The 11206-nt window shown below is 43.8% G+C and overlaps 1 protein-coding gene and 1 long non-coding RNA gene across 4 annotated transcripts in view; both read right to left on the reverse strand.

The window, feature by feature from the left end:
* LOC117936915 overlaps nucleotides 1-11206 on the reverse strand; it is a 672281-nt gene that overhangs the window by 486241 nt on the left and 174834 nt on the right. The gene's annotated exons all lie outside the window — the stretch shown is intronic.
* pcdh18a (protocadherin 18a) overlaps nucleotides 8811-11206 on the reverse strand; it is a 7731-nt gene continuing 5335 nt past the window's right edge. For 2 of the 3 annotated variants that reach the window (XM_034860312.1, XM_034860334.1), the window contains exon 4: nucleotides 9657-10497. In XM_034860312.1, coding sequence (XP_034716203.1) covers nucleotides 9683-10497 — 815 coding nt within the window. In that variant the 3' untranslated portion in view covers nucleotides 9657-9682. Of the gene's footprint in view, nucleotides 9619-9656; nucleotides 10498-11206 lie in introns of those variants that run through there. The other variant, XM_034860323.1, reaches the window with a different exon arrangement.

Genomic DNA, 11206 nt, shown 5'->3' on the forward strand with positions numbered 1-11206 from the left:
GTGGATGGCTGCTAGCTGGCTGGGGGCTGACTGTGGATGTGTCCCTGGGTCTGTAAAGATAGTGGATGCCTGCTAGCTGGCTGGGGGCTGACTGTGGATGTGTCCCTGGGGCTGTGATGATAGTGGATGGTTGCTAGCTGGCTGGGGATGACTGTGGATGTGTCTTAGGGCCGGAGCTGCAATTATAGTGGCTGGTTGCTAGCTGGCTGGGGACTGATTGACTGTGGATGTCCCCGGGCCGGCGCTGTTGAGAGCTCTTATCCCGCCTGAAGCCTTGCAGCGCCGGGAGACTGAGGCAGACAGACAGGGGTGTGCTAGCTAGCTAAAATACCAGTACATTAATAAGTCTGTACGGTTACCTTTACTGATGAAACCGTGGTGAAAACAATCAATCTAAAAATAACTGAGCGTGTTGAACAATCTTGTAATCTTATGTTAACCACCAAGAATTAGCTAACGTTATAGACCAGCATTAGCATTAGCTACTTGTCAACTAGCACATTTACAGTAGGCACCAAAGCACCAGGGTACAAGCGTCCGAAATGGGTTTCCTCAGCAGGGTGGCTGGCGTCTCCCTTAGAGATAGGGTGAGAAGCTCAGTCATCCGAGAGGAGCTCGGAGTAGAGCCGCTGCTCCTTCGCGTTGAAAGGAGCCAGTTGAGGTGGTTCGGTCATCTGGTAAGGATGCCTCCTGGGCGCCTCCCTAGGGAGGTGTTCCAGACACGTCCAGCTGGGAGGAGGCCTCGGGGAAGACCCAGGACCAGGTGGAGAGATTATATCTCCAACCTGGCCTGGGAACGCCTCGGGATGCCCCAGTCGGAGCTGGTTGATGTGGCTCGGGAAAGGGAAGTTTGGGGTCCCCTACTGGAGCTGCTGCCCCCGCGACCCAATACCGGATAAGCGGTCGAAGATGGATGGATGGACCAAAGCACTTTTCCTCTTTGGTCCCCCTACAGGTTGGATTCAGAATTGTCCATTAATGTTGCCATTACCATTATTCTTATGTCTTATCTGAACAGTGGTTAATGAACCACTGAAACAATTTTGGTAACATTATTTTAAGGTACAAAAGAATCTTTTGTGTTGGACTGATCAACATTTAAATCAATCAATATCAATATATACGGTCTACGTGGTATTGCTGTGTTGCAAAGTGGGATGTAATCAACGACAAGAACCATGCCATGTGGCAGAAAAAAATGTTGTATTACGATTTGAACTCCCTCTCAAAGGAGGGGGGAAAGTGTGGGGACGTGGGGAGTTATACCTTGAGGAGCTTTTCCTCCCACTCATCCCTCTCTTTTCCCTCCCTTTCTGAACATGACCAATCAGCTGAACTAGCGCAACATCTTCCCCCAATGAACACCCAAAGAGTCTCCCTTATTAGTCCTGCAGGGTAGGGTAGTGATGATGTTATCATCACTTCATGATGCTGTTATGTTATTATATTATTTCATTATATATTATAAGTTACCTTTTCTACAAATCCAAAGTCTAATAATCTTGCTCCTGTCTTTAGCAACGTCTGAGAAAAACATATCCAACTCTTTAGTTGTTAAATGCTTAACTATCTTCACCAGCCAGTTGTAAACTGTGTAGTGTAGTAATGCAGTGTAGTAATGAGCTAAACACACTACATACTACAAAATCCTTTAGCATATTTTGCATCATTATTTTGGTTACCTATCCCCAAATACATTCTTATTAGCTGTTCCAAGAAAAACGATTTAAGAAAAGCTCTGATAAACTGACTGTACACTTTGGTATTTTATCTTTGTGAATTATGGGTTATTACTGCTACTAGCTACTTTGTTAGCAAGCTAGAGCGTAGAGATCAATGCAAAATGGGCCACGTGGTAATCTGGAAATACTTATCTTTGTCAATGGTGGGGTCTGGTGGATCCAAATACTATATCTACAGCCTACGGACACACAGGACAAAATCAACGCAAATACTGGATAAAATGTGAAAGAAGACAGCTGGTACATTTAGAGGAGGAAGTCTAGGTATGGTGGTGGACAAGAATATGGCGCCATTAATTTGCACTGCTGATTTTTCAAAACTCAACTTTGAACCGGGACATTTTTCTAAAGGTTTAAATAATGAAAGAGCTAGCATGTTTGACATGTGCTGTAAACATTACAGACATGATGTATGACGATGATATCTTTGTTTAACTGAAACAACATGTCCAAAATAGCTGAAGTTGGAATACATGACACCATCCTCAAGCTGTAGTAGAACATGAAGGATCCTCCACTAGACAAGAGAGAAGCATTGTAGTGGGATTGTTTGATGCTTGACTATAGGGAACACACACACATACACACACACACACACACTCACACACAAAAAATGCACGCACGCACGCACGCACTACAAGAATGAGGCAGTACAAGCAGACCCAGGGTTGCTATGGTCCCTGGATAAATGGCCTCTGGTATCACTTTACTCCTCTGCATGCAAACACAGACACATGCACACGCACACACAGACACACGCGCGCACAAATATTGACAAATGATTCAAAAATACAAGGCGTAAGTACAGATGCATGCATACCCCCCCCCCCCCCCCCCCCCCCCCCCCCCCCCCCCCCCCCCCCCCCCCCCCCCCCCCTTCAACCACACGCACACACACACACACACACCAAAGGGAGATGAATTACTGAGTGGATGGTATCTGACGTAACCCATAGTGGAAGTAGGTCGCATGGGGGGAGACAGGTCATCAGGGAAATAACACTACAGTTGCACTACCTTTCTCCCTGTCTCTATCACCCTCTCCGTATCATTGTCTTTCCTTTTAATCTCCACCTATCGCCTTATTTTCTTATAACGCTTCAGTTTCAATTATTGTATCTACTACTAAACAGCAATGATGTTGCTAAAGCTGTATTTAAAATGTAAGCTTCCACATTGATCTGAATTTTGGAAAGCTCCTGTTTCCCTTTAAGTCTCGAGGTGTGAACACATAGTCAATCAATTCATTCTTAAAGAGCGTCAAAGAGAGATAACAGCATTCTGAATAATATTAGCATTTGTAATATTGAAAATTAGCCTATATATTGTAGCAAGTAGTTTGACATTTGGGGAAATACCATCTGATTATGTATGCTTATTCATCATTTATCACATCCTGGAGTCTCAGCTGGTTTAAGGGCAACCTCCAGCTGACAACAAGACTCCGGGAATAACTGTGTCACAGTGGGCCAAGAAATTGTTCCAGGAAGTCCTACCCTGTTTACATGAATTCGATTTGATGTGTTTATTAAGGCTTTGAGATGCTGGGAGTCCCTTTATTGAACTTCAGACACAGCCAGACAAACTGTTTCCACATATCTCCAGTTGTTATGCTAGTGAGCTAGGCTAATCGCCTTCTGGCTCTAGGCACAGTACAGACATTAGGGTGGTATCAATTTTTACATCTAATTCTCCACAAGAAAGTCAATAAGCCACCGCTAGTGGCCACTAGCGGGGCCGTATTATTATTATTTTTTTTTATAAAGCAGAGATTACAGATAAAAACGTAACCTTTGAAAAGAGAAAATAAAGCAACCGAGAGCATGACACACACGTGGAAAATCTTCATTGTTTTTGTAAATGCTCCCAAATTAATCACAAAGGATTACAGACAATATTGATTTGTCTTGAAAGATGGATAGTAAATCCCAGGAGCATGTCACTTCTTCAAATGAAAGAACTGTTCCATGAAAGATTGCATTGAGTTACAGCAGCCAACAGCAGCTGGCCCTGAGGTGAAGTCCGGACTTCAGCTCGGCAATCAGATTTACTGGCCTTTGCTTTCTTCATAACAAACACGACCCACTCCGTCTCTCTTTAATGCCTTTTTGTTAAATACAGGAGCAACCTCAACCTGCATCAAATTACACCCTCACCCTCATTATTCTGTCTTTTTAATACATTTTTTACTTTTGCATAATTTTAGTTGGCCCACGCATAAAGTGCACAACCCGCAACATAACAGTCTCCTTTAATTCCAATGTACACACACACACACACACACTCTCACTCCCACACCCACACTCACTGGTGTGACCGTCTACACGCATGCAGTAATTAAGCCATCTGGATATCAAACTAGCTAGCTTAGCCTCGGGGTGGATTGATAGCAGTGGTGTGGCGTGTGTATGTGTTTGTGTGTGTGTGTGTGTGTTTGTGCGTGTGTTTGTGTGTGTGTGCGCACGTGGCATTCATGTGTAATATATGTGTGTGTGTCTATATGATGTGGCACAAGGCCAAGCTACTGGGTGCAGCAGTGAGATTCTGTCTTTAGTCTCTATCACTCTGCACTATTTCAATTGTCCAAAGAGAGAGAGAGGGGGGGGGGGTTTAGAAAGGGAGACGGGGCAAGAGAGAGCAGGCAGAGAGAGAGACAGAGAGACAAAGAGAGAGAGAGTTGGTGAGGGTGAGCATTCTACAGCTGGCTGCTCTCCAATTCTAAATGGGAAGCTGGATGGGGATATCTATTAGGGGGTGAGAGTACAGCAAACACACACACACACACACACACACAGGCACAAGAAAAAGCTCTCATTCACATACATCCACATATTATAGCCACAACGATGAGCGCAAATGCACAAAAGGAATTAACATCTCACATGTCCTGGCAGCATGAAATCAAAGGGGACAAAACCCTGTAGGTGCATAAACAAACCAAGATACAATTAGACTGACAAAATGAGTCGGCCCTAGCACTTTTCCTCCCTCTCTCTCTCTCCACTCCTCTTCAGCAGCCCTGGCTGATGCCATGGCACTGTCTTGAGGTCGGGAGTGGAGTGTGCTAAAAGCATATCCCTTGTTGGTAGAATACAGGTCCCACAGTGCCATCTGCTGGAAAAATCCCTTTTCTAATGGCTTCACAACCTGAGCTACTCAGAGGTGAAGACATGTTTCATTCAGTGTTAAATTGGGCACTACAACCTTCTTTAGTGCATAATGTTAAAATAGTTGAATGTGTTACAAAGATGTGTTCCAATCAACGATAAAGTATGGCTTTCATTCACATTTTTCAGTAGTTGGGTGTACATGTAGTGTGACTACCTGGGAACATACGTTGTAAATGTGGAATAAAAATGCATTGAGAACACCTTTTCCACTTCACACCTGTCCAACACAAGTGTGACTAATAATGTTGCTAATTGCATTGCCTTAATTGCTGCACCGGAGCCGTTGTTAGTGTCATCAGTAACAACTGTGCTTTTCCTGTCGTCATGACAAGTCAAAATGTCTGCTGTGGAACGACAAAGAAACAATTACACATCTACACGTGGTCTGTGTTTTAGAGGCCATTTCCACAATTTGTCAGATTTGACTACTTCAGAGGACATTATGTCACCGACGTGCTATTTCTGACATTGTTAAGAAGGCCTTGAAACGGCATTCGTCTTCAAATTCCGGAAAATATAATTCCACACTTAATTCAGTGGGTTTTTAATTTAATGGAACTCATCCCAAGATGGTTCAAGGAACATGATCTTTTTACAAAATCCTTCAAACATACCAATGTGAGAAGAGAAGAAAACACTCCAGTTAGGGAGCCAGTACTTAACCAAATAAAACACAGAAATTCAGACAGTCAAAGATGTTCTTTTTGTTGTCTGGTCAGAATTTGCAGAGGAAGGACGGCCTCGTGACCTTCTATTTCTAATAGTTTTGGCTACGGCGTTTTCAGACCCAAACAAAATGACAAAAGCACAGCGATGGACAGACTTTTGACAGGAAAACAAAGAAAGAACAGTGAAGCCCATCAAGCAGACATGCTAGTCAAGTCAAAAGACACCTGCCTTGTGAATAGACAGTATAGCGAGAGAGCCTTGTGTTCTTCGTGGTGGGCGGGACATTACATGACAGCAAAAGTTTTGGAAGCGCAATCATTCTAAACCATCATCGTCTTCATCATTTCCAACCTGATGCTTCTACCTGAGATGTTCATATCTGTCCTTTTTCCTTCTCCACTTCTCAGTTGAAAAGTTGGCATTGAGGTCAAGTAAAGGTAGCAGCTAGCCTGACAATCAAAAAAAGGTGTTTTTCACCCTCGAGTGGAGTCTGCACCTGCCTTTTAGCTGCATATTATTTCTCCTCTAAAAGGATTCGAAGGCTGGTGGACAAGAAAGCCCATGCCGCACACGAATGAATGAATAAAGAAATACAAATAGAAAGATACTATAACAGGAAAAAGCTGAAAAGTATTATTTTTTATAAATGTTTCTAAGCAATAAGGTCCGAGGCATATCAGGCAGTTTTATCACAGCGACTTGCTGTGGTGTACACAACACCTGAGCCCTTGTTTATTTTACAGGCTTGCCAATATCCTGTTTTGACGGTCAGTGTGGTGTTTGACTTCAGATGAGAGCTGATTTCACGTCAGCAGATCCAATAACACAGCGTAACACACACACACACACACACACACACACACCCTCACCTTCTTAATTTCCTGTCATCATAACAATCAACGCATTCCGGAAGCAAATTATGTTAGGACGGATTTTGGAGATTGTCTAAAACAAGCTAAAGAAATAAGTTAGGCTATAATAGGAGCAACTTAATACTTGTCTTCCAGTGATGTAAATAGGAAACGCATTAGCAAATTAACGATTAGGGAGGAATGAGACAGTGACAAGATGAGTAGAGATGAAATAGAGAGGAGCATTACACATTGTAATGTGTACGGGGACACGAGAATGTGATGTGAGCTCAGAGTGCTGCTGGGATTTGTGTGTGCATCTTTGTGTGTGTGAAGGAGAATATTTATGTGTGTGTGTGTGTGTGTGTCTTAAACAGGCAGATGGACGGACAGAAATAGCCAGAAGATAAGAGAAAGATATGAAGGTATACAGGGGGGGGGAGAGAGAGAAGATGGAGGAGAGCAGGTTTTCAGAATGAAAAAAAAAGAGTGAAAGGCAAGTGTGACTGACACACAATTTATTGGTGGATTTGTTACGACAATATTAAGCTGGAGTTCATATTTCAACATCATATCAGTGCCACTGTTGTATTTGTGTAAAATTAATTACCTGAGTAGTAATAAATGAGCACTAGTAGAATTTTCACCCGGAGAGTTTTTTTTTCTATTACACACACCATTACCCTATGCCACAGAAATGTGTTGTTGCTAAAGACCATCCATCATGCATTGCCAATCTAATTTTGAAACGACTCACACACACTTGATGAAATGCTGCATATCCCACTCATGCTGCTTTGTGAAATTGTATCTGTCTCACTTTACCCAGGTTCATGTCACTATACTTAGTCAAAGAAACAGTTTGACCTTTTGGGTAATATGCTCATTCGCTTTTATTGTCGAGTTTTAGACCAGAAGATGGAGACCACTCTCATGTGTGTCTGCAAAATATCAGGCTACAGCCAGCTAGCTTAGCATAGCATGAAAACTGGATATGGGGAAACTAGGATGTAAAATTGAACACATTAATTACTGAACTTTAGAGGTCCTGGTAGCCTTTGAACAGAGCCAGGCTAGCTTTCCCCTTTCTCTGTTTTAAGTCTTTATGCTAAGCTAAGGCTTTAACGTCATATTTACCGAACAAGAGTGGTTGAATCTTGTTAGGTAACATACAGCATATTTCCACACTAGATTGTTCCTTCGAGGCACTAACATTATCTCACGACCAAAATGTCATAGAGATCCATCCGGAGAGCATTAGCTCGCTAACTGCTCCGCTACAGTGATGTTAAGCTAGCTTACAAGAGGCTGAGCTAATTTAGCACCTAGCATGCTTTAGCTTCCTTCCTTCACTCACACACAGCAAGTGCGTATTGTTTATTGAGGCTTGGCCTCTTTAATGATGAAGACAAACAAGCTCATCATTAAGTGTTTGTACGTGCGTGTTTGAATAAGTTTGTGTGTGTGTGTGTGTGTGCGTGTGTGTGTGTGTGTGTGTGTGCATGTGTGCGTGTGTGTGTTTTAAGTGGCATCCGCTTTTCTACTGTGTGTTCTCATGTGTGTCTATAAGTGTGTGGTCTTGTTTTGCGGGTGAGCGAATGTGTGTCTGTGTAATGCGTGTGAGTGTGTGTGTGTGTGTCTGTGTGTGTGTGTGCTTGCACACGTGTGTGTGTATGCAAATTCTAACCTTTACCTTGTTAAAGCTCTGTCTCATGAGGCTAATTGCCTCATTTAGCCCCAGTTGTTGAGGTTTCACACTTTAAGCACAACTCAATATTCTATTTTCTCCTGCCTGTGTGTGGCTAAACTGTGTGTCTTGCTCACGCGTGTGTTATCCCCAAGTTAAACACCAGCAGAGTGAGTGAGAGCAGGGCAGGGCAGGGGAGGAGGGGCTCCCTACCCACCTTCTATTTAATTGTATTACCGGCCCATATGGCTGCGGTGTACAGTATCACGCTTTTTTAATTTCTCATCATGTGCAGCTATTATCAGATGCTGTTCATTTGCTAAGCATATTTACCATAAGCGTGATGTGGCCATGGATGAGAGACTTAGAGACAGAGACTCCCTACTCTGAAACTAGATTAACGCCTAAATGCATTTTGAATTGAAAAAGATCATTTGGGAATAAATTTACAGCTAATGGGGTATTTATTAGAGTCATGCATGTGAATTGTGGTATAATGAGGTTTGCCCAGAAAGCACATGGCAGATTGGAGCTGTGAACACAGACAGAGGGTGCTGCAGTTCTGATGCTGGGCATTAGGGGGTGCTAAGACACAGAGGGGCAAATTGACGCGCTTGGAAGGGAAAACATGAAAAATAAAAGTCAGGAAATTAACGCAAGACATAGCATGAATGATAACTCTCAGACGCTGTTATGAATCCCTCCACTTTATTTACCATCCCATGGTCACAATGTCACCATACAAAACCAACTTCCAACATGGAACTGCATTGGAATGTGATTACTTTGAATACGCACACACACATATTCAATACCAAAATTAAATACAATTGTTTTTCATAAAATAAACAGAGGAAAAGAGACACATTAAGTGATATTAAGACATGCAGTGACAAATATAAAAAATAGACATTTGTTTTCTTTTTCTGTACAAACATACACGGACACATATAAATATATAGAAGTAAAAAAGCGTGTATTGTTTTTTTTTTTAAATACAAAGGTCTAATTGTACAGTTACATTCCATAATAACAAAACAGGAGACATAGCACAATATTCAAGTGAGTTTGCCTTTTTCCACAGATACTGTACAATACTGTACAGTGTAGAAGCAGGAATTAGATCACACAACTGTTGGTTCCTCCCTGTGGAGTCTGTTCACGCTGCTGTAAACATTACAAACAAAGAAAAGGGTACAGTTTCTGTTTCAAATCACTCGTTCAAGACACTTTCTGAGAGAGTTGTAATAACAACTGTTCTTCAAGCTCTCGCTTTGATGCCTTTGAGTCACCTCAATCCCAATTTCAGTGCCGTGTTTTACTTTTCTCCGTGAGTCTCTCAGCACCGAGCGGTAAAGGAGGATATTTGGCTAAATCAACAAGACAACCATTACAGTGAACAAGAACAGTCATCATACAGTTTATATATGTTGGCACAAAGAACAAGCACTTGCCAGAATGGGGGTGAAATGTGAAACCATGCTATGCCTTCTCTCTTCCCCCCCCCCCCCCCCCCCCCCCCCCTCTCTCTCTCTCTCTCTCTCTCTCTCTCTCTCTCTGTCTTTAGTTCTGCCTGACGTCCTGCAGCAGTTTATTGATCTCGTGCACCAGCTCGCTAGCGTCCATGCCGGCCTCGTGGCGGCTCTCGCTGCGCTTGTTGCCCGGGTGACCCTGATGGAAGACGCCGTCAAAGTCGTCTTCCTCATAATTCTCCGGGATTTCCTCCATGGCTGGCAGCCATTTGAGGTGTGGCGGCTGTCCGTTGGTGGAGTTGGGAGTGGGCGTGGAAGAGGTGGAGGAAGAGGAGACATGATTGGCTCCCACAGATCCACTTCCGGGATTCAAATAGTGGGTATTGGCCGCCCATGCAGCCACACCTGGGGGGTAAGCGGGACCTTTCCCACCTGGCAACAACCCTCGCCGGTTGTCTTGAGGAACAGCGTTGTTGCTATGGTTCCCTGCCATGTTTCCACTGCGCCCACTTCCCCTCTCAGTGGTCAGGGAGGACGAGGGTGGGCTTGTTTCGGTGCACTCGGCGTACGAGTCCATGTTAGGGGGGAGGAGCCGCTGGAACACAGAGTTCATCTCTGTGAGGAGGGAGCCAGCCCCTCCTCCGGCCACGCAGGCATCGCTTCCTTCAACTCCCCCGGCCCCGGCCTCCTCGTTCCCAGACTCCTTGCCAAAAGTGGAGAAGCTCTTGCGGCGCTCGGAATCAACGGAGGACTGGTCATCGTCGAGCTGGGGCTGCTGGGAGGACTCCTCCCCGGGGATGTACATGTTGTTGCGGTAGTCAGAGGAGGCGGGCGAGGACAGCGGGGGCATCCAGCACTGGTCAGAGTGTCCCAGGACGCGACATTCATCCGTGCACAGCCGCATAGCTACAGGAAAAACAAAAACAAATGAAGAACACAAAAAGAGTTAGGAGCAGGTCCAAGCTGCAGGAGAAAAAAAACTGGTCACAATCACATGGTCACACTCCGGGGTTTGTTCACAATCATAGTTGCTTTGGTTGAGAATAAAAAGTCAATACACTTCAATAACACAAGTCCTACATCCGGGGATTGTAGGGCAAGAAGAAAAATCCAGTTCAGCAGTAAGTAAAGGTGCCTTTTCTTTAATTTTTTAATTTGTTTTAAATAGGGGAACAAGGACAAGGATGCTGTTGAGTCTGACTTACCCTTCCAAATGCCAATAGCTTATAAATACCACATTGTTTAATGTTGTTCAGTATTTCACAGCACAGCGCTTTAGTCTTTCATTAATATCAAACTCACACATCACAGCGCAGGTTGGTAGCGGTTAGTCGTCTGTTTTTTTCTCTTCATATTCGTGCTTGGAGGGCCAGATTGGTGGTATTTACAGCTTACAACACAAATATCCAGCTAGTGCCAGGTATGAAAACAAGCACAGGTACTAGATAAATAAAGGAATAATTGCAAGATTCTACGCAAATGGCATTACAGGCAGATGTTAATGGAATATCCGGCTGTTCTGCCAAGCATGCCTGTGTCTCCCGACTGAGGCAGGGATTTGCTTGTTTAGTTCTTTTATCATATCCAGCATGAATAGCCACATTTGCCCATCTAA

The sequence above is a fragment of the Etheostoma cragini genome, chromosome 2 (assembly GCF_013103735.1).
Source record: "Etheostoma cragini isolate CJK2018 chromosome 2, CSU_Ecrag_1.0, whole genome shotgun sequence".
NCBI classification, from domain to species: Eukaryota; Metazoa; Chordata; class Actinopteri; order Perciformes; family Percidae; genus Etheostoma; species Etheostoma cragini.